Here is a 23,952-nt window from a genome sequence, read left to right as displayed (position 1 = left end):
TCTTTGTTAATATAGATACAGTGACATTGCAGCTTAATTAAGACTACTAAACAAGTCAACATTTTATGTGTTTACTGCATGTTTCAAATTTGTTTGCTAACCTCATGTTGACCTTCAGAAAAGTCGTGCTTTACAATATTGATCTTAATTTTCAGTATTTTGGGTTTTATTTTTTTATTTTGATCTCTCTTAATCACATCATTTCATTTGTGAAGTTTGGTACACATACTTTTGCTGGTGATCTGGTCCTGTGACCCTGACTTTTCATCGGGGAGGCTGGTGGGCAGCACCTCTTTGCTCTTCACCTGCTAGCGTAGGACATGGACTTTGATCATCTTTGGGGACGATAGTTCACATGTATGCTGTTACATGACTGAGGCCTACACAAGTTTTTACACAAAGTCTTTTATGCCTTCTACCCAACACAAAAGCATCATTTAAATGATGTTTTGTGTGGCAGTTTGTATGGTGCCCCATATTGCCATTTTCTTGATAGTTATCATACCATTTCAAACACACAGCAAACATTTTTCTCCTCTGATGTAGAGAATCTGCTAATTTAGAGAACTGGCCTATAATTGTAGTTTTTACTCATAATAACAGTACATTTTATAAACATCCGATATGTTTAAGTCTATGAAGTCATAGACATCATTGATATGTGCCTCACTTTAGAAAGTCAATCTGAAGGGTTTCACTGTTTTGCAGGATATTGTAACCAATGTTTCTCCGAGGATTGTGCGTGGAATTACTTCAGGTCCTATGTACGGCCCAGGCCAAGGCTCTTTTCTGAACATTGAACTGATCAGCGAGAAAACAGCAGCATATTGGTGTAAAAGTATTGCTGAACTGAAGGCTGACTTTCCAAACCATGTAAGTACCACTCAGTCATAAAGATGCAATATACTTATTTAGAATCTCCAGTTTATAGATCTGTGAAAACTCACCTATTTAATATTTATTAAATAGCATGCCAATTGCTTTATTGGCATATTAATATGTTATTAAAAACCAGAAAAGTCTATCCAAATAGTCTTTATGACAGAAAATTCTGTGAAATGACTGTTACACAAACAGAGATCGGTCATGATTTTTTAGTCAGGCTGATGTTTACATTCAAACAGATAATATCAAGGGAAAGAGTTGATCCCAGAGCAGATGCTTGTCAGTTCTGCTGTGAGTAATTATGTATTTAAGATCATATTTAAAGATGTAACTTATAATAATAATTTTCATTGTGAATTGAATTTGATTATAAAAGGAATCTTTGTTCTTTTAATTCTTAATCCAAATGTGAAAGATACTTTTAATATTTTTAGAAGCAATTGGCTGCTCTAGGAGAAAAAAACCAGTACTGACTTAAAGTTAACTTCACTGCAAGGATAGAGTTTTGTTAGAGCCTTCTTGGCTGTGGGGAATATCTGTCTAGAAGGTAATAATCAAAGTTGGAAGCAATGATGCCAGCTAGCTGGCATAAATGGTTTTCAGCTACTGTTCTAGTGAATAAGAAAAACGAGGTGGAAAGTAAAATTCACCTCAATCATTATCTTGAACGGATAGAGCTAGAAATCCCAGGGCTTACATATCTTCTGTCTTGAAGTTATTACCTCCATGGTTCAGCTATGAACAAAACAAGTTAACGTTCTTGAATATATTATGGCATGAAGACAATCAGGTTTTTTTTCTTATTCCTGGTGTTTAAATGTACACATCGGCAAGTATAAAAATGTTTAAACACATTGTATTGATAGTAAAAGTAAAGTGCTGCGTGTTTAATATCCTACTTCACTATGGATGGACTGTGTGTTTCTTTGCTGAGGTTCATGTCACTTTATTTGCTGTGACTGGGCTTCACAACAGTGAAAGTGTGAACCGAAAGATAATATTGTAATTCTCTGATTTTAACATCCTTTGTCAAAGTCCTGGATATTGCACGCAGGCAGACTGTTGGCCATTTCTGCTGTGGGAATGGTCTCTCATTGCAGTCTTCACCAAAAATCTATTGCAGCATTCTGTGCTTGAGACCAAACCGTTCTCTTCTGTGGGGAAAAGTACTAGCAACAATTTCAAAAGGAAAATTTGAATTTTCTGAGACCTAGCTTCTTGTGTGGGATGAAGTCCCACTCTTCCATAGTTCCCGGGGTGAGCATCTTCTGATCATCCCTCACTATGTGAGTTATTACTTTGAGAAGTGAATTCAGCTCCTGCACGTCGGCTGTGGCTGCTGCTGTGGCATCTTTGAGGTTGTTAATGCCTGCGTGGGCACGGGGGAGAAGCAGCACCAGCAGTAGACCTTGGCTTTGCTCACAGGGATTTTTAAAACGTGCCCGTGAACTCATCTAAGAACTGTCATAATTATGATGGTAAATTTGTTGCTAACTGAAAACAGATTTTTATTCACTGCGTAGAAATCTCTTGGTGCTTATTTTGAATATTCTGTATAATTAGAGCTTGCAGAATTTTTTTCCCCCAATTCCTGTTCACTCCTCTAGAAAGGCTTTTTAAACTTGATGTGTTTTGGGGGGGTTCTTGAAATCAAAACCAGTTTCTGAGAACTGTTTGGGTGAACTTAACAAGCAAAGAATGACATTTTCTGCTCAAATGAAAGCCAAACAGAGATGAGGACACAAGTGATTACAGTAAAAAAACTTACCTTGCTACAGCAAATATTAAAAACAAATCAAAATTATACATAATTACTTTTGCTATGTAAGACAAGTAATTTAAGATAAGATTTATCTTACAGGTGAAAAGGATATGAGCAAAATAGCTACCTCAGTAGAAGACAATCCCACAACAGCATCCTATCTCATGCCATTAGGAAGAAGCAAACCATAACGCAAAAAGAGCAGCTAAAGTCCTCCAATGAAGCCTAGGATTTAAACTAAATTTTGCAAGGGGTTGTGCAAAAGAGGACCACCAGGCACAGCTCAGTGGATAACGTCATGTAACTGTGACATGTTGCCTGTATAGATCAGGAACTAGCATCACCCTTGTGCTGTCTTCCCCCCTGTAGTGTGGGGCCTCATCCCTTGGCTCTTCTGACTCCTGATTCTTGCTTGTAGCTTGCAGTTATCTCTGACTGGCAGTCTTTCCCACTCTTCTCTTCTCTTAGCTTCTCCCTTCAACCCTGAATCCACTTCAAGTGGACTAGGGCAAAAGCTGCCACCAGCAGAAACTTGCTTCACTGCCACTGGCAGTGAATTAAATATCTGTAAGGGTCCAATCAGAGGAGAAAGCAGAAAGAGAAAGTATCTAGGTTTTGTATGTTTGCTTGTGGAGTATCACCAAAATCTTTGCTGTTTCAGTTTGGGATTTTTTTAAATTGAGTTAATTTAATGCTACTATTACTGTTTTTTCAGAAAACACACACACACAAAAAGAAATTAGATGGTATGCACAGTACAGGCCCAAGAATTTTTTTTTTTTTTTTTTAAAATCAGGTGCTTCTCTGTTAAAATGATTTGAAGTTAAAAATCGGATTGTTTTCCTTCTGTTACTTCAGACATCTCAGTAAGGTATTACTTCAGCAGCTTGACTGAGATGATTTAAAACATATGGTATTATTCAGCATTGTTTATTGTTAATTGTTTTTTTTATTGTTTATTGTTATTGTTTTCAAAGGACTCAGTTTTAAAAACGCTGTGTCCACTGCTTTCCTATATAGCAAGAAAATATCCTTTCAGTCAGAGAGATGTGAAAGTGAGAAGAAAATTGGTCTGTTTGTATTTGTTGTCTTCTTTTTACTTTCCCAGATATTGTCTTTTTACTTATTTATATTGGCCTGTCTTTGTGATATCCAAACATCTTCCTTACATGGTTAATCAAGAGGTTTTTTAAGAGAGTCTATGAAGTATTTATATTTTTCTGTCTTATGGCCCCACATAGCATCTGATACCACAGGATTTATCATATCAATTAATAAGGAGAAAATGGATTTTTTGTTGTTCTTTAGTAGTAGAGACTGAGAACTCAACAGTGAGAAAAGACGAAACAATTATTTTATTAGTTTCATACTCCTAAGTGTAATATTAAAACATCCCATCTGAATTAATATAAAGCTGACACCTTACTGGCAAGTTTTGCATCCCCATTCCCCCAAAAAAGGTTGTTTGTAAAGTGCTATACTAATCTAAGACTCAAGAAAAAAAGTGAAAGAAAAAGATCAATAATCAGAATTTTCAGATTTAAATTTAATTACTACTTGTTAGAGAGGAATGACTACTGAAACCATAATCATAGTCTGGTAGTCTGTCTCTTTACTCTCTGCTGTAGAGGGACATTTTGGGCCAAGGCCATTAAAAGCTGTTCCTGTGTAATACAAATATTATCTCAACATCATAATGAGAAATAGGAAAATTCTCCCTTTCTAAGGCCTGCTTAGACTGGTTTGAAATGGCAGAGGGGAGATTTGGAGGTGGGGAATGAACAGGTGGCTGGGTGGGGACTTAGCTTCTGACCGGGGTCAACCCACCACAGATGGAAAATGTTGAATAAAGTTGTCAGTTCTTGTTAAAAAGACTAGACCATTATTTGGACATGCAATATTTGAAGTGCTTTAGATAATGGGGCAAAAGAACTAACACTAAGGCCACAACATGTCCTACTTTCATATTTTATTTACCAAGGAGATACCTGATTATATGGTGTATTGACATACTTTCCCGCCAAAATGTGGCTGAAAAAAGGGTGTTTTATGGTATATTCAAGAAATTAGTTTACTTAAGAAATATGAATTTGGCCAAGTAGAACTCACCTAATGATATGATCATGAATGAAAACTGTGGAAAAAAAATTTCACTTTTACTTTAGCAAAAGTCTGCAAACTTTAATCAGTAGAAAGTGGCTGAGAAAGTTGAAAAGGAAATTATAAAACCTTGGAAGAGAAATTACTGCTGAAATTTTATATTCACATATTTGACATTAGCTGCAATATGGCCATTATCCCTGCTGGGAACTGTGAATACTGGTCATGGAAGTACTTTGTGTGCTGGTAAAACAAGGAGCTGTGTGCACAGTGAAGCTGGCAATTGTGGGAATCATTTTTGGTGACTGTGAGGGCATGGGATATATTGGTGGTAGTGCTTGTTTCATCAGAAAAAGCATGCAAACTGCTGCTGTTCCTCATCAAAACCTTTCGCTTACCATAGCTCAGCCTTCTCATTTGAGCTGGCAAATCACCTGCTTACACAGATGTCTATTCTTCCAGTCTCATAAGCATGTCTATATATTTTCACTACCTAGTAGTTGGCCAAATATTTTAAGGTTTCGTATTACCCTGAAACGTCTTTAGCATCCGCACTGGGGAGAACAAGCTTGAGCAGAGCAATGCTTGAAAGTGGTAAAACACTTCTCTACAGAAAAATATAAACTGAGGGTTCAGTAAGAAGGTGATGGGCACAGTTGCCCGGTAGTCTTTCTCCACCTTCCCAAAGCTGTAGTTGGTGCCCTGTAGATAATTAAAAAGTAAGCAAATTAATGAAAAACCTCAATATGCAAATTAGTTCGTGTCTGAGCACATGCAGGAGGTCACAGCAGTACAGATAAAGGATTTTGAAAGAACACTTAATGAAACAAAATAGATTGCGGGGGAAATGTCATTCCCTACAGGGCCAACAGAAGTCCATCACAAACAAGCAAATGTCTGAGAAATTTGTACTGCAAGGAAGAACTGGGATCTTGGAAGAAGATGACAAATTGAATATTTTTCAATATTGCTATATTAGTATACTAAAGTCTTAAAAGTAACTTTTTGGCCTCCTTACTGAACACAAATGAGTTTGGCCTGCTGTAGGACTCTAAGGAACATACACAGATTGTCAGCTGTGACACTGATTCTGTGATTCAGATATCAGTGTCGTGACGTGTTGAATTGAGAAACCTCTTCTGCTAGAAACATTAAGTACTCTTGGACCCCGAAACTAAGCTGAAAACTCTTGTCATCTTAATGTTTGTTCTGCTGCTTGCAGAATGTTGCTGACAGTCTCTCTGACAGTTACTCAGCAGAGAGCAGCTTTTCAAGGCTGAAACTGTTAAAGATATAATTTTGTTCAACATTTTGTTCAGAATGTCCCAGGAACACCTGTCAGGAGTAGCCATGCTAGAGAGCACACGACAACAGATCACTGAATCCCAGGATGATAACTGACTACTTTGTTAGCATTGTTTTTGGGGGTTTTTTTATGGTTTTAAATCTCCTGGAATGGTGTAATTAGTTTTTTATATTATGCAGGTTTTTTCTACCATAGAGGTATGAAATGGGGCAGCCAGTTTTGTTTGGGTTTGGTGTTTGTTGTTTTTTGGTTTTTGTTTTTGAATTTAGGTAACAAAACCAGATTTGTTTTAATTCTACTCTGTGAGGACAGGAGGAAATGAGGGGTTACAGAGCAAGAAAAATACAATTGAACAGGATAAGGGAGTGCCTTGCTCCTGTAAATAACTTTTGGTGCAGAAAAACGCAATGTTCAAAAAGATTTCCTGAAGTTAAATGATGAATAGAAATAGATTTGCAACAGCAATAGTAGTTATTTGGATGGTTTACATGAAGAGGTTTGATTAGATTGCCGAAGTGATCCCTGAAGTGGGGTCCTACATATCAAGCTTAAGTGTAGGACCAACTCTGGTTTTAATAGCAGGTTTCATCTACAGACTGTAAAGATTTGTATATTTATATAAACTTTTTCCTCTCTAAGTCTGCTCTAATAGTAGACCTTGTAATCTGGTTACTGAGAGGAATTGACCAGAATATCTAAAATTGCTGTAGATCTCTTTTGAGACTTAAAATTAAGGGACATTAGGTGGAAAACTTTTTAAGATATAGAGGAATCATAAACTTCACAGCTTTACTGTGAGGAAAAGGTTACAGTTGGATTTCTCATAAGATGTATTAGTAATAATTTCTGTATTTTTGCAGGCATTATTATAGCTTTTATTTTTGATGGGTGTTCAGAGGGCTGTGGGATGTTGTGTAGAGTACATAGTATTTACATTTTGAGATACCAGTCACTGACTTGATTAAGGTTATAAAAGGTAATAGTTTGTTTTACCATTTGGGTTTCAAATTTGAAATACTTGGGAATTCGGAATAGCATTTGTGATACAGGCAATTAGGTGAGGTGAAAGGCAGAACCTTCATCTTTGTCTTTGCAGGAGTCATGTTCAGAAGTGATGGTTTCACAACCATCAAATGGTCAGCCAGCTGCTCTCCATAAACGCCTGCTTTTCCTAGGGCTAGTATAGATAGCTTTACCTTTCTGTCACAAAGAAATAATATTTTATATTCCAAATACCTACCGAGGTGTGCATCCACCTGATAAGTCACAGACATCTTGACAAGTCACACCACCTACAAACTTGGAATAAAACATTTCTAAACAACCAGGTAGGGCTGTGCCCATGTGGACCTCACTTGGTACCAACAGCAACCAGTGTATTGGGGACCTGAATGGGGAGGGTACATGCCATGTGTTCTCAGGCCTATCAGAGGACCCTTGCTGGAAGGCCAGATGCTCTTCCACATGAACTGAGAAGGACGGAGCACAAGGAGGGGAGCCACAAGCTGGGCTGCCCAGAAGCTTGAACACTCCATATCATGGAAGTGCCCAGCAGCACAGAACAGCTACCTGGGTTCCCTGATCTGAATTTCAGATCCACAAATCACATTAAAAAACTCCAGAAGTTGTTATTGCTGCAGCTTAAACTTCCCAAAGCCAGCCGTCATGGATGCTTGGTAGGAGGTGAAAAAACCCACACAGCAGTTGTTAAATTCACCATATGGAAAAGATCCCTTTCACTACAGAAAACTGGCAGTAGGCCTAGTCCCTTAACATCAGAGGAAATCCTAGCTGAAGAGGGAGGATGAGGTTGGAAGAAGGCACTCATACTGGTTACCTTGCCCAGGAACTAAACCACTTGTCCCTACCTAGTGTGGAGTGCAAGAATGGCCAAGACTCCTCAATTTCCAATTGTTACTGTGGTGGGTAGAAAGGAAGAGGCCTTGGAGCGTGGAGCATGTGATCACCTTCCCTTTTTCTCTTCATCCTTCACCACACGGAAAAGGGAGGTTAAAAAACAGTACAGAAAGATGCTTCCTAGAAAAGAGAGAGAAGAGAGCTGACATGAAAGAAGAGCAGACACATTAACACTGTACCTCTGCCTATTCCAGGGGAGCTTCCACTCTCTCCCATCCTGAGGGTGTCCTGGTTCAGCTCTTCATGAGCTCGCAGAATGCATTTTCCTCTGCAGTCTAAGGAGGAATTAAACAGGAACTCTGATTTACACAGTGGATTTACACCAGAAGTGCCCAGCCATTTCTGTAGGCACAGCAGTTTCAATTTGCAAGAGTAAGTGAACAAAAACTGAGGCTAGTAATGGAAATGTTGATGTATTGGGTCTTTGAGATCACATTTTCGTATAAGGAAGGAAGTTTTCTGGGAAAGGCTCTTCCACAAGGCATAAAAAACGATCGAGCCTCATATGACCTAAATATTAACAGAGATGGGACTGAGCTACAAAATATGGTACTGTAAATTTTCACTTCTGGAGGCTGAGGTGTTAGTAAAAAAAAAATCAGAAAATACAGGAAAATTCTCAACTATCATCAGCATTTTTCGATAGTAGTGTTGGCTATAGCAGATCTGCTTGAGGCTTGAAAAGTAGCAGAGAACTGACACGTGGTCAATGTAACACCTCTTTTCTGGGAGAGATCAGGGGAACTACAGACCTTAAATCTTCTATCCTTGTATGCAAGTTGGTAGAAGCTCTTCTAAAAAATAGAATTAGTAAAAAGAAAAAAAAAAGAGTAAAGAAACTCCTTGTGTAGTATGCCATGCCTTAAAAAACGTTCCTTGAGGACATCAAGAGAGACTCAGCTAATAAAGTGAGCTTGGGTTTCGAAAGTGTTTGATAGGGTCCCTCACTGAAGGATTTGAAAGAAATTAAGTTGACATAAGATTAGAGGGAAGAAACCCACATGAATAAATAACTAGTTAAACATAGGAAACAATGTTAAGGAATAAATACTCAATTTTCACAGTGGATAGAGAGCTCCAGTAAAATTCCCTAGGGATCTGTGCTGTGTTCTGTGCTATTTAAAATGTTTATTAACAATCTGGAAAAGATAGAGAATTTCAAGAATGTAAACTTCGCTGGTAATAGTAAGTATTGTAGGGAGATAAAGACGAGAGCTGACTATAAAGGGTTGTGAAGGATCTTGCATTACTGAGTGACTGGCCAATGAGCTGCCAGATAAAACTAAATGAAGATAAATGTAGTATGCACATGGGATAAAACGGCACTAAATTTATATATACAATGATTGATTCTAAGCTAACTATGCTAGGGTTACAGTAGAGAGCATCATGAAAATCTCAGCTTAATGCTGAATAGCATTGAAATAAAGCTTATCAAACACAGAATTTCTGGGAAAGGAAGAGACAACAAAGCAAAAACCATCATTATGCCAGCATATTCATTCATATTTTTTGCATATTTTGAATACACTGTGCAGTTCAGATTTTTCTGTCTCAGCAAGGGTGCAGCTGGATTGGAACCAGAAGGGTGATAGGTGGAAATGAGCAGTTGGAGACACTTCGCCACGTGCCACTGTGGCCGTGGAGCTCATTCTCACAGGCCATTGCTGGGGCCAGACATACATACGGGTTGAGAAAGAACCGACTGGAAAAATTACTCGGAGAAGGCTATGGAGTGCATCACCTCTGGCTCAGGGAATTCCTGTGCCATAGATTTCTTAAATGCTGGGAGAATTTTCTAGGGAAATATTACTGTAAGCCCTAGAGAGCTGCTGCTGCTGGTGCATGTTGGAGAAGGGGTACTGAGCTACGTAACCCATTCCTATGGGTTTACATTGTCGATGCACAAAGAAGAGCTGTTAGATTTGTACCCAGGGTCAGAAACCCTCTCCTGCCTCCCAGTCCTGTCTCAACCTTTGGACCATTGTGCCTGTATTACATTTTGACAACCTGATTAGCATGTAACTACATTACTTGAACTCAAGCTGAGATGAAGATGTATTTTGTACTAGTCTGAAATTATGTGCTAAGGGTTTTGTAATTCAAGTGCTGCCTTCAATTTGCTAAGATTTGAAAGGCTGGATTTCCAGAGGGTCACCAGAGATGATCGTACATATAGAAACACAAGAAAGTCTGCTAAAAATTTACCCAGAGACAATGTGTGTTCATGGATGTTCAAATGATCATGCAGTACATGTCATGCTGATTGGTCCCAACTGCTACAGTATTAATTTTCGTGGGTTTGTTGTTATTAATTTTTTAATAATATGGTTATTAATCTGGCAAAGAGGTGGAAACACACACTCAGGCCATCAATGTGAGGGAATTTTGTTTTAAGAAAGCACATATCTTTTGCTGGAAACTGCAATTTGTAACTGAAAATAGAACCACATGGTAAATTCAGTGAGATTTTTACAATCAGTCTATGATTCAAATGTACATGTTTGTGGTGACAAATTAGGACCTTGAGGACAAATGTGAGATCTTTTATGTTTTGCGCTTGGAAACTACAGCTTTGTTGAGAAACCTGTCAAACGAGTTTAGTGCAGATCTGTACTTTCTTCGGGTGCCATGACTTTTTTTGTTTGTTTTACTTTCACAACTAAGGTTTGACAAATAGTAAGTAGTTCAGTAAGGCAGAGGGACTATTTGTACATACGGTAAGAATATCCTTTTGATTTGGAGAGTGAGTTATTGATCCCTGCAAGAAAAGAACAATTTTCACCGTTTTTTAAAACTTTAGCCTTAGGGTAAGAACTAGGAGAAAATTAAAGCAGTTTCTGAAATACTTCACCAACCATCTCCTAGAAAATGACCCAATCTGCTTGATTATTGGAAAAGACAAACTCCTTAATGGCTAGCATCAGCTGAAGCTGGTTCAGGATGTGCTTTGGCTGTTGCTGCTAAAAATTCCTTTTGTGAAGAGATATGAGAATGGTCATTAAGCAGGAGTATCGACAAAGGAAATGCACTAAACATAAAGACAGTGTGATTAAAAAGATATTTCTAGAATGTAATTCTGCTGACAGTGACGTGAAGAGTTGCATATTTTTGTTCATCTTATTAAGGTTTGAATTTCCTTTTATTTTTCTGTGCAGACTATTATTTAGAGAGAAAAGAAAAGCTCTTAAAATCCCCAACTGTTTTCTCAGTTTGGTAAGTTACTGTGTGCACAATAGAGTGCTGCGAAATGATCTGTGAAATCCGGCTGGGTATCAGGCAGAGCATTCATTCTTTCTAGAAATGTCTTCCGTAAACTGCAACAAAGGAAATTGCATCATGCGTTAAAAAAATCCGTACTCTAAGATGTCCATTTCATCCCCCCGCCCAACCTGTGCTTAAAATAGCAATAACAACCTTGGTGCAGGGCATTTCCTGGTGATTAATAACTGGCCAGGGTTAATGGCCCTCAGCAGTGCCTCGGGCCATCAACTCCTCCCAGCCAGTCATTATTCCCTGGGAAATGCCCTTTTCTGGGTAGTTATTGTTTTAATATTAGGATATTAGGATGTAGAAGTTGCCATTGGATGGGGAGCAAACGACCTTGTGGCAATGTTAAAAAATAAACCCCCAAATGGCAAAATTTTAAAATTATTAACAGTCAATGATCCATCAAAATTAAAATCTAAGGTTTGTAAGAATGACGAAATTCTGCTAGCCTTATTACCTCTGCAAAACATTGATCCCCCAAATACTTCTCCTCAGTTTCCGTTTCATGTTTGTCATATGCAATCGGGTAAATTACAAAACTTGATCTTTTAAAATGTACAGTAGCTTTGACATTCATTTATACTGGCTGTGATATGATTTTAGTCTTTTAGGAGGCACTGAGTGTATGTGATTTAGATAATTCTGCTTTTTCTCTTTTATGTAATGTAGATTATAATAACAATCAGAAAGAAAATTTATACCTGATAAAAGTAAGTATATGCTGTTCCTGTAGCCCATATTCTGCACTTAATTTCTGTGATGTGGTTTACATTTTGGGCATTCTGCTAGAGCTCTAATGAAGAAAAATATGAAGGCTAGGTCTATATTTAAAAGTCTTTCTCACATACTTATGTAGGCTAGGAATACTAAAAATAAAATCGCATCTAACTGCTGTCCTGGCAGAACCCTAGTGTAGATGCAGTTACACCATCAAACAGTTTATTTTTGTTCAGGAGCAAGTAAAGAGTTTACTTTACTGACATGAACTCTGTCGATAGTAGGAGAGCTGGCTCTACGCAGACATGTTCTAGCTTAGACAAGAAAGGCAGCGGCACATGCTTGAATCTATCACAATTGGAGCCAGCTCTTCAGTCTGACTGACAGCAGCTGGACTATATCCCAGCCTCCTGTGCTTTCAGGGGAGGGGGGCTATGGAAAGATCTCAAATTCAGAGCGAAATGTGGGAATAAAGTGTTCCAAGATGGTTTTTTTCCTTATCCACTGAGAGGAACATGTAGATTAGTAGAATTCTTAGTGGGCTCTGAACTGATCTTAATCTACACCCTCAACACTGCTGATAGCTTCTGAACTTTTTATGCACATTGAATTTAAGAACTATAATCATAAACTTTTACATAGTCTTCTTCACCAAACTTCTCATATCTGTCTCATATCTGATTTCCATATTCTAGATCTCAATTCACCCTGCTTTTATATTTTAATTCCTTTTTTTTTATGTTGTGGTTGAAACTAATGAACTGTGCTTGCTATTAAGGTTAAGTAGCAACTGCTAAACGTGCAAAATCAGGATGGCCAGCAGGTCCCAATAAGCAAAACTTTCTCTCTTCATATAGTATTAGTCTGATATACTGTTATGTGAACACAGACGTGCCAACAAATTACCATGGGATAACGAATTACTGTGTGTCAGTGTGGTAACTACCCATGCGCATATCTGTAACATGCAGCAAATACAAGCTAATTCAAGTTAATATGAATTTCTTTAATTTTGGATGTAGCAAACTGGACTTACCTTGTATTTTATGGGGTTTGAAAGAGCACTGAAACAGTCAATTGCTGCAGGTATACCGATTGTTGGTAACTCATAAATTAGTAACTTGTTTGTGTGTCTAAACTTTGTGTGCATATCTAGTGGAGATGGTGTATTCTTTTAATTGTTGAAGGAAAAATGTGACAGTAAGTACTTATTTTCTGAACACTTAAACCCAAATAAATATTTTTTAAAAGGCTTCTTTCAAGGAGACCTAAATACATCCTTTGTTATGAGCCACGTAAGGTAAATGTAAACTTGAAGAAACGAACAGAGTACTTTTCTATCGTATTTCCTGCTGCTGCACCTCTCAGTCTCACAACTCCCAGGAAGAATGCTTTTTCACTGGTTTATTTTTATATCTTTCTCATACTTTTTAAGCTCAAGGTTCCTAATCTATTTCAAGTTTCATTTTCTTTTAATTCATCTTTATGTTTAACATTTTTGTTACAAAATTGTAGTTATGTTGATTGTTTCTGTCTATACATAAGAGCTAGGTAAGGTCTTAGGTTTGGAAAAAAATTATATTGAAGCTCTATTCCTAAATTTCAGGATAGCATTTCTAAAAATCTGTGGCGCTTTTCTTGCAGTGTAAGAATCTGATAGACTTATTCTTAGCCACGCTATTCTTGGCCACCTAGCAATTTATGAGAGATCTACCTCCATATTAAAATCTGAATACACTTGCAGAATGTTTCATTTAAGTTAACTACAGCTCAGGTGAGAGTATCTAGAGGTTGTGTGAATTTTATAGGTACCGCAAATTTTTACCTGTGAGCAGTATGCGCTGCTCAAGGTAAAGCGTGGGCATTAAAAATAGATGTAAGTCACATTTGCATTCTCTTAATGCTATACTATCGGCACCCCTCTGGCTCCTAGAAGGACTTCTGCCTTTGATTCTGCCAGAGGCATCCACATTTCACCTGATTTATTTTCAGTTTATCTTTTTGGGAGCACACATACTCGCTGCTGGGTCATTGATAAAATCTCTCTAACATTAGATGGCAATTGGTCTTACAGTGCTTTCATTTGAATGAGACTATAATCCCATAGACTGTTCAATGCATTTTAATTTTGAGATGTCCAATCACATAGCAGTATGCTGAACAAGTTAGGTAACAATTTTATTAAACATCCAAATATTTAGTGAAAATAGTAAGGCCTCTTTCAGTTTCTCAGCGTCTTTTCATAAGCTTCCCTAAAAGATGAAGAGGTGGGTGGAACTGGCAGTTGAGGAGGAAAGATTAGTCAGAAGGTAGCTGCCAACTTCCAGCCCTTAATTTTGTATCTTCTTTGCTGCTGGAGTGTAGCCAAAAAACTACTTGGGTCATCAGACATAACAGCTAGCTACTTAAGTAAATTACAATGTCTCCATATAAAAAAAATAAAGCTACCCACTCATGAGATTTTCTGATCATATCTCAGATGGGAGCACTGAAGACCTGCCATCATGAAGTTCGGTACATAGTGGCACTGGTTTTTGATGAATTTTTGGCCCAGCTGGGAGATACCAGGGGATAATAGGAAGGCTATATGAAGAGATCAAGTTCAAGAGAAAACATGGATTTTCATCTTCACTTCTTGAAAAGTTCTGTGCCTGACAGAAAGTAGAGTTTCTTTCTTTGCTAAGGACTATTTTAATATAATTTTCACTATAGGAATATTTATGTATGAAACATTTTTTTCAAATGAAAATATTTATTTTTTAAAAAAAGTTTTTTTTACAGTCCATGAAGCATGTTTCTTGCTTGCCTCGCCTTCTTATCTTCTCTCTTTTCCCTTTTAAAAATTCCTAAAGTATGTTACTGGCAAGAAGCTATCAAGTGCTAATTTATTGCTAATCATTTGAAAAGCGCAACAAGAATTAATTTTTTATAAGAAATGCTACTGTTGATACAGGTTTATCATTAAATGAGCCTAGGGCTCCCATTAACGTGGGCCTAACGAGAAACAGTGGTCTTCCAACAGGTCAGGAGGGTTCTTGTTCATTTGGAGAGGTGAAAGCTGGGTAGGAATCAATGAATGTATGTGAGTGTGTCTGGTATTTGGCTTTGTTGCAGTTTGAGGTTTGTGTGTTGTGTGTGAGGGAGGTGGATGGCACGTTGTAGTTGTGGAGATGGCCTTGCTGCAGGGCTGTGGGTCTGATCTGTCTCTCAGTAACAACTGAGTCTTATTAAAAAGCAGAGCTGTACGAGCTCGGGTAGTGGCAGAAAAAGTAGAACTTGAAGACTGTTTGCTTTAGTAGGCGGTGGAGGGGGAGAACAAAATCTGAAGGTAGGTAACGATGAAGAAGAGTAAACGCGTTGGCCGTGCAAGATCACAGGAAGAGACAGTGGAGACAACAATGAACCAGATCTCAAAAGGAAGCAAAGATGATAGCTTGAAGATTGCATGAGAGAACAGAAGGCAAAATATAGATATAAAAGACAGGTTTGAACAAATACCAGACTGCAGCAGGTTCCTGTGCCTGGGGAAGGCTCGATAGGCTTAATGTCAGAATTGCTAAAGATAGGTGGCTCTCTGCTTGGTGCAAGGGTATGAAGTGATCATGAAGAGAATGAGACAAGAATACTTGTTGATCATGTGTACATTTGCAGGGAGGGTTCATAGGACACTTCAGGTTGGCAGGAACCTTAGGAGGTGAGGTGAGCTAGTCCAACCTTCTGCTCAAAGTAAATTGGTTGTGAAATCAGACCATTCAGAGACAATTATACAGATTTGGAGAGGATGCCCAAAGAAAGGGAAACTTAAGTGTTCTTCAAAAGAGTGCGTCTGTGTCTCTGTGTCTGGAGTGTCTGGAGGAGGAAGGCAAAGGTATCAGAAAAAAATGAAGATCAATAGATGGAACAGTTATTATTATGTTACTGTGTGCATTGTAGCTTTCTACCATCCTTTCATCCATGCTTTCTGACAGGAAAATAACCCAGAAAAACTTTTTGTAAGTGATCCTCAGTAAAGTTCTGGTGGGGATGAATCCCACTGGTCCCGCTCTGGCCATTGAAAAGATCCCGTGTTTCCATCCCTGTGAACGTTTGCAGATTGTCTCCTTTCATGAGATGAACCTGTCCTATTAATCAGCCAGGTTTTGGAGTATGAGGAAGCTCTCCTCTTTGTGAAATCCAATACCTAGACCAGATAGGAGAGAATAGTGTTAAGGGACCGATAGGTCTTCCCCATGCAGTTGGCATGTAAAGCCCTCAGATAGTTTCCTGAAGAAAGGACAAGCCCTATAGCCTGTTCCCGCACACCTTCTTAACGACCATACCCTCATCTATCAGAACGGCCTAACCCAAGAGCTGTTTGTGCAAAAACAGGTAAATTATCAGTGCTTTTCAACATATCGCTACGAGGATAATGGTGCACAGAGAGAGAGTGGGTGAGTTGTGGAGGATGCAACCAGGCTGACAAAATCACTTACTCCTCCCAAGCATTGCTTTGGCACCAGCAATGTCACATGATGAAGTCGATCACAGGGCTCTAAAGTGTAAAAGGGAAGGTTTTTTCTCCCTCCTCTCTGAGCTACGTTTTTCTCCTCTACTGGCACCAATACTGCTAGTTTTCTTGAGCCTTCAAATCCAAGGAAGTGAATTAAAAGAAGCCCTGGGGGTGATGGAACAAGGGAAGAGATAGGATGGACTTCTCAGGGATGCAAAGAGACAGATTTGTCTGGGGGAACTGCTAGCTGACTGAATGCAGGAGTTAGGGAACTCTGACAAAGTTATTCAGTGTGCATTTTGTCTCTTTATTTTCTACTGAATTTGTTTTCTAGTAAGTAAAGCAGCTTTGCTGCTAAGTAGTAGGGGAAATACATCTGCATGTACCTAGAAGCAGTCAGGGACCGGAAGGGATCTTAGGGTTCCTTTCAGTCAATGGCTGCTCATTTCCTCCATAGGAGCAGCCTACAGCCCTTGAATATATTTCTCTCCTGTTGGCTTCCCCTCTCAGAGGGGCACACTGCAGAGAGTTGTCTGTGCTATTGTGAGAATAAACAGTAACAGTTAGTGAGGTACTCAAGGAACTGTGTTAAAAAGGACTGTGTGTATATCTGGGCAGATAATTTGATGAGAGAAAAATTTCTAAAGGTGGAGGAAAAAACCCACAAATTTGTGTTGCCTTTTGCCAGCTTTGTTTTCCATATGTGGTCTTAAGAATCAATAATGTGTCAGCACCCTGGTGTAAAGCTTTTGCTACAGGTCATAGCATGTGTCTAAAATATCGTAGAATTAGATATATCCTTTTTCTGTTAGCTTCTCCAATATTGTATTGGCCTCCTCTGCTTTCTCTTTATATTAAGTCAGTGTGGAAAGTACAGAAATACAGCAGGGGCATGGCAGATCCGCAAGGGCTTGCAGGTATGGTTTGCAAAGAGTACTGCTGAAAATTAGTATCGGTCTTCACTCTTCTCTTGGATTCAGCCTTTGTTAACTTGCGTCTTTTCCTTTCAGTAATGCAAATTTCCATTCACCCATGTATTTGTTTTCACTCATTACCAAAGAGACTAAAGGTTGAACTAGGATAGGTTTCCTATGCAAAATAAAATCCCAAAGATTCTGTCAAATTTCCAGGGGAGTCTTCAGCCACATGGGTAATTTTCAATGGAATTTGGAGGGTTTACCTGAAGCACTGAAATTTTCAACAGTCTGTCATAAAATGGACATACTTTTTCTAATCACGTAAAATATTTGAGTTTCCCTGAAGTGTTTCATACAAGTGCTATATTTTCTTTCATTAAACATCTATTTTGGGGAACTCATATTCCATGGTCTCTTTTTCAGTCTTCAGGAATTACCATGTCTTAACTAAAGAGTGCCCTGAAGTACGGGAGGTACAGGTGCATCAGAAGGTCTCTTTTTTTTCTGTCCATTCATTTTGCTTTCAGTTGTGTTCTAAGTTGGTACGACTCTCATGAAATGTTTTAATGGAAAGTTAGCTTTCCATTTACCCACGCTTTCCATGTGCATGATCTGTGTCTACACATTTATGTCTACAAGCAGGGCCAAGGGCATGGTAGCTCAACTCCTGCCCTGATAGCGGCTGATACGATGCCGAGTCTCTCGTGGCAGAGGAGCAGTTACAACACCAAGCTGTTCCCGTGTTTTCCTACGGGTGCAGCCAGTCCTAAAGAGCAGTCCGTTTAGCTTCGTGTACCCATCAAAGACACAGCATTCTGTTATTTTACAAAGAAATGGGTTTGTTCATACCCTTGGTTTTTATTTGTCTGAGGAGGTTAGATCCTAACAACTCTAGGCCCTAATTTGAAGCTATAGCCCAGTGTACTCACTGACATCCATCAAATAATCTCATTAAATAGGTGGAATCTCATTGATAGAAGTAGAGTCATCATACGAAAATAACTGCCTTTGAAAATAAGCATCTCTGTTTAGCCTGAGAAGAGCATCTTTGTTGTTTCCTGTTCGTGCTGATTTTGTGTGTGTGGTAGGGTGAGCAAATGCTAATATTTTCAAACTCCTATCATCAGCTTCTCTAGACTTATTTATGTGCTGATGATGTTTGGCCTGTTTTTGTGTCGATCTGTTGTATCTCACTTTCACTTCACTTTGAAAAACAAACTGGAGATCTCAATATAAAGTAATAAGGTAAAGACAGGGCTTTATTCAGAAGGCTTGCTACACAAAGACAGCAAAATAATAAACATTCAATATCCTCTACTTGTCTTATTTTCATTTACTCAAATTATCTTAAACGTATTTTAATGCAAGTTAAGAAGGAAAACAATGGATGGCTAGAGATTGTTAAACTCTCCACTCCCTGAAAAAAGGAGAGAGGAGAGAAGCAGAATTATAGGTCAGCAATGTCAAGACATTCTGCATTACTTGTCTTTATCATCATGCAGAATCTTTTTATTAAGGCAGCATAGAAAGAATAGATTTATGGACTGAAGGTACAATGTTTAATATGTCCATATCCATCTAGATTGACAGTTTCTACCGACATGAATTTCCCAGGAGAGACAGTGTTACTGGTGTCAGTGGATGGCATCATTTACTTCAATGTTCCATTATTAAATTGATAACAAGATAATTCCTCTGCTTCTCAGAGACATGACAGGGTTTACAATTGTTAACTTTCTTATTGCATGGGATTTGATGTTCTAGGTAGTTTTTAATAAGAAGCTTATTTTTATTTCAGTTCTGCAACAAATCAAAAATTACAACAAGAAAGTACAGAAAAAGAGAAACCTGGTTGGGTCTACAAGGCATCAAAATCAGGCTGGTTTCTAGAGGGTTATTTTTACACAGTAAGTCTTTGTGCTCCCATTGTTTTTCAGTACTGCATGTTTAAGCATGTTTGTGCAATACAGAATATTTGCTGCAGTCATACTCTTATCTTGTGAGATGGGTGTTAGAAATGTTCTGTACATTGGTAATTCCGGCTGGATGATTTTGAGGATGATCATTTCCAAATGGCCGCTGGCTGATGAAAAGCAGAGGACTGCCACAACTGGCACTGAGTCTCAGTAAGCCTCCAAGAATCTTTCTGCTGGCAAGATGTGACATAGCTGTGACTTGTGCTGAACCTGACATTGTGCAAGAGGCAGGGTTACAGAGGCAGGCTAGTGGTGCACGTCTCAATAAGGTGGAAAATCTGTACCAACCCAAAAAGTCCTGTGGTGCTGCTGTTTATTCCTTTGCTACTCACTCTTTGCTACTGAGACTGCATCTAAGAGCTATTGGGTAGAGCGGAATCTGGCCTACAGTCCCTATGTTTCATTTTTTCATGTGTGAAAAAACTATGAGAAGTCTATGTGAAGCATGTGTGTTTTTCAGTTAGATATTCATAAGATTGTTTATCGTGTCATTGAAATAGCTAAGGAGTGCTCAGTAAACTGTTCTTTATTAACTTTTCACCAAGCACCTAATGGACCACATGCTCTTGTAGCTACATGTGTGCAGGACCTTCAGGAAATGCTCCGGGTGTGTCGGCTTGTTACGGTGTGCAGGTGAGAGATGGCATGGGTCAGAACTGAGTGCATGTACCCCTCATTCAGACAGATGGGGGGATTTTAACGCTGTGAAAGAATGGTTCACCTGCCAAGAAGTTCTCCTGTCCTAATGTGCTTGTGTAGATGTAGGTGTCTTTTCCAATGGTGAGTGATGAACTAAGTATGTTACTTTTGCCATTGTTTTAGAAAGACTGTATCTTCAGTGCTGAGCTTCCTCCTAGTAAAAGCTTCCTGAGGAATTTTGGTTAAAAATGTTTGGGTTTGTTCAGACTAAGCAGATCGTGTAGCAAGGCCATACTGTGCTGTTTGGGAAAAAGAAACATGTCTTGACAGGAAGATTGAGGTCTTTCCATCTGACCCAAACACAAATACCTTCTGAAGTTTAGATTGATAAAGAATAATTTTGTGGGTATTTGAAATCTGGTTTTTAATGTAGTCTTCAATCTCGGCCCTCCCTCTATCCACAGCAATTATCCTATTCCATACCTCTGGTTCCTAAACAGGTAGCTGTTACAAAAACAGTCCTTCAGCCTTCTTGAAAGCTTCTCTTGATTTTACAGCTTTCAGGGGAACGCTCTCTTAAAGATGACGTTAAGGATCTCTTTCTATTTCTGCAAGGGCTGTGCACATAAAAAATGAAATCCTGGGGATTTTTGCAAGTGTTTGAGAAAGCAGAAGGGGTTGAGGCCAGCAGCAGTGTCTAAACGGACCATCTGTTGGACACTTGGTGCAGAACTGTCCTCAAGCCTGGTGCAGCAATGAGAAGGGACAGGCAGGGAAGAGAAAGCAGAAAATATACGGGTGGGTGAATTTCCTGGAGTGCAAGGAGATTACGCACAGACCTGGAAGAATAGGTTAGGAACAGATATGGGCTATGGCCTGTGTCAGATGACCAAAATAAATATGGTTATTGCAGGCATAAGGGTAGAGGATTGTGTGATTCCATTGTGTCTGTTGGGAAGTTTTCTTAAATTTGCAGGAATTGACAGTGTTCACATTTAAGTCCAGCCCCCTGAGATTTTTTTCAGACTCTTTGAGTGTACTGAAACTCCCTTATTCCCTGCAGAGCAGTACAGGACAAATGGTAATTGTCTACCTAGAGTTTTACTGCTGTCTGGCTTTAAATAGATGTTCTCAGGATTGTCTGACCCAAAGTAGGCCCAGTTATTTTTTTTCTCCTTCCTTTTGTTTTGCAACCTCTTGCAGTGAAGTCCATGTGTTAGGGAAGAAAGATCACTTGAAAACATACACAGTGGTGAACCTCATCCTTTTTATTTCTTTTAATGCTATTGCATTCATGAGACATCCACATAGAGATAATGGAAGAGAGAAAAAAAAAACATTCACAAGGGAAATAGATTCTAGTTTAAGCTTCCAGGGGATTATTATAAACAGGGAGAAAAAATATTTTAAGGATTATGAGGAGTACCTTGTCAGTGGCCTTTTAAGTAGAACAACTACTAATGCATTAGTTACAGAATTGTGTGAAATGTAGCTTTTTACTAGGTGCTTTAGCTACAGTATATTCATCTTATAATCACATCCTAAATGGTACATTATATACCCTCCCTTTTCCATCTCCCCTCCCTTCAACAAAAAAAAAGTTTTATTGTAGACCTTCTTCTTCCATGAATGATCAAGAAAGTCCTGTACACAGAAGAGTGTCTGATGTTACAAACATGCATTTGTCTCTTTATAGGCATTTGGAGAAATTGTCCATCACCTTGTGTAATGTCAGGGTGTAAAGACCTTGTCTAGTGACATCTGTCACAGCAATCCTCGGGGACGGAGTGGTGTCTGCAGGGCCGCCGCACTCCTTGACGCAGGGCGGAGTAGGCGGGATCTCTCAACAATAGGCAAAATAGCAGTTTGGATGAAGAAGAAGAGGGAACAGCATATGCCAGCTATGCTTCTGATCTGGAATAAGGAATGGGCCAGGGATCCCACTGTGCTTCCATCGTGCACGGTTTCGCAGGCAGCCCTCACTCAAGCTATGACAAAGCTGCAATTTAGTCAACCTTCATTTACCACTTACTACACTTTAGCAGCAGCTTTATTGTAAGATCTGTCAGTAGTCTACTTTTGTAGGCCGGGCAAGCGTGGTGCAGCCTCACACTTGTGTTTCAAACAACTGTAATTAAGTTCATGTCAGGTTGCCACTGCAAATTTCAGGAGTCAAGAGGAAGGATGTGCTCTCCGGGGATGCTCCTGGGCTGGGCCATGCGCTGGACTTTTATGAGATACCAGCTGTTTGGGACTATTAAAGTTGCAGAGGTGGTAATGTGGTACATGGTATTATAGGCACCAAAGATGTAAAAGAAAAAAATTAAAATAGTGAGAAGAGGCTGAGAAGCTGAAATGTGATACAATTTCTGTTTACTACTTTCAAATAAAAACTCTGATTCTTATCACTTGTTACTGCTACTTGTCTCTTGCTATTCTCCTTCTGGGTAATAGGAGATAGTATTCTGTGTTTTCTTTATAAATTCCTCTGTGTGATCTTAGGAGTAGATTCAAACCTCAAACATCACAGATAGTCCCCCTAAATGTCCACATACAATAATTATTATTTTTTTGTCATGGGTACTGATTCCAAATGAAAAGACTGTAGAGGCATTTTGGGGAAGAATAGTCACTTGAGGAAGGACAGTTTTGTTAACATGGAGTGCTGGAAGATCTGTTTCCACCTAGGAATTAAGTTTAATTTCAAGTTATAAGAGAACACTGGGGAAAAAAGGAGAATAAAATCCCTACTATTTTTAAATTTTCATTATTCCCTCTGAGATCATGGTTTTCATGTGAACAGTCATGGCAGAAATATAATTTTTGCTTTCAGTTATTTTTGTTATTGTAAACCACTGCTTCTATCAAAAGTATGTACTTAATTTTAAATGTGAATGCTAAAACTAATCAATATTAAATAAACATGTTGTTTTAATTAACAGCTCTTTGAAACATCACAGATCTTGTTCCTCCTCTTTTGTACACTCCCAGCAGAATTTTCAAATTTCATTAATAACACTTGACGTAACCTAACTCAGCTACTTGTGAATATAGTCAGCCGCCCTTGTTGTCTTACAACTTTCCCTGCTGAAAAATTTGGTTTGTTTTAAAGCTGAATTGTGTAGATTTCTGATATACTTTGGAATGTGAATGCAACTGTGAAAATCCTTATCATGTTGTCAGTGTCTGAGTGGTTTTTTTTTTTTTTGCTTTAGTTAGTTTATAAAAAGTGTGAATTTGACAAGATATGGTTTCTAGCTAACTTCCAGTTAGTGCATATTTTAACTAGTTTCTTACTCTAAATTTTTCTCATATATACTTTCTTAAACTGATTTTTCACAATTCCTGTTTTTAAAAATATTAGAGCCTTTTAAAAGATAATTATATTTATTTCGGAGTACTCAAATTATCTTGAATATTTAAGTAGAACATAGAGCAAATTTTGTTTCATAAACATTTGACCTATAGAGCTGTATAAGGTTTTTCACAACAGAAGAAAGTATGGTATAGGAGGGAGAGCTTTTTCCTCTGTCAAGAGGGGAATAAAAGCATGGCCAGTAATGACTGTGTGCATTTAATGAAAAGCCTGGTCTTATGTTTATGCCAGAGGTGCACACAAATGGGCACCTGCAGGCAAGGCAGGCAGTTCATCAAATGCTTTCCTTCTCAAAAGACGCCCATCTTGCAAACATCAGCCAGAAGGGTGGATGGGTAGGTAGTCTGCAGGTGGGTGGGTGGTAGATTGATAGGCAGAGATTCATCAGAGCAAAACAATGGAAATGATGATGATGGTAAGTGGTACTGGCCTTTTAAATGAATAGCTTGTAACCTTACCATGTCTAATTTTCTCCATATCTGCCTTCCTTTTTAAAGTATATTTCCTTCCCTTCTGAAGATACTAAATATCTCATCCTTCTTATGAAGATAATTTGGGAGTTTACAGTTTCCACCAATTGTGTGTATTGGACAATTTT

At 38.6% G+C, this 23,952-nt stretch overlaps 1 protein-coding gene and 1 long non-coding RNA gene across 6 annotated transcripts in view; both read left to right on the top strand.

The window, feature by feature from the left end:
- Positions 1-23,952, top strand: part of DPYD (dihydropyrimidine dehydrogenase) — a 368,218-nt gene that overhangs the window by 223,000 nt on the left and 121,266 nt on the right. For all 5 annotated transcript variants that reach the window (XM_072867679.1, XM_072867677.1, XM_072867676.1 and 2 more), the window contains one exon: positions 709-873. In XM_072867679.1, coding sequence (XP_072723780.1) covers positions 709-873 — 165 coding nt within the window. The remainder of the gene's footprint in view (positions 1-708; positions 874-23,952) is intronic.
- LOC140654581 (uncharacterized) lies at positions 19,176-22,867 on the top strand. The gene is made up of 3 exons (XR_012043447.1): positions 19,176-19,270; positions 19,885-19,972; positions 21,675-22,867. It is a non-coding gene; the product is annotated as an uncharacterized lncRNA (long non-coding RNA).

Source organism: Ciconia boyciana, chromosome 7 (genome assembly GCF_034638445.1).
Source record: "Ciconia boyciana chromosome 7, ASM3463844v1, whole genome shotgun sequence".
NCBI lineage: Eukaryota > Metazoa > Chordata > Aves > Ciconiiformes > Ciconiidae > Ciconia > Ciconia boyciana.
This window is presented reverse-complemented; position numbering and strand designations above follow the sequence as displayed.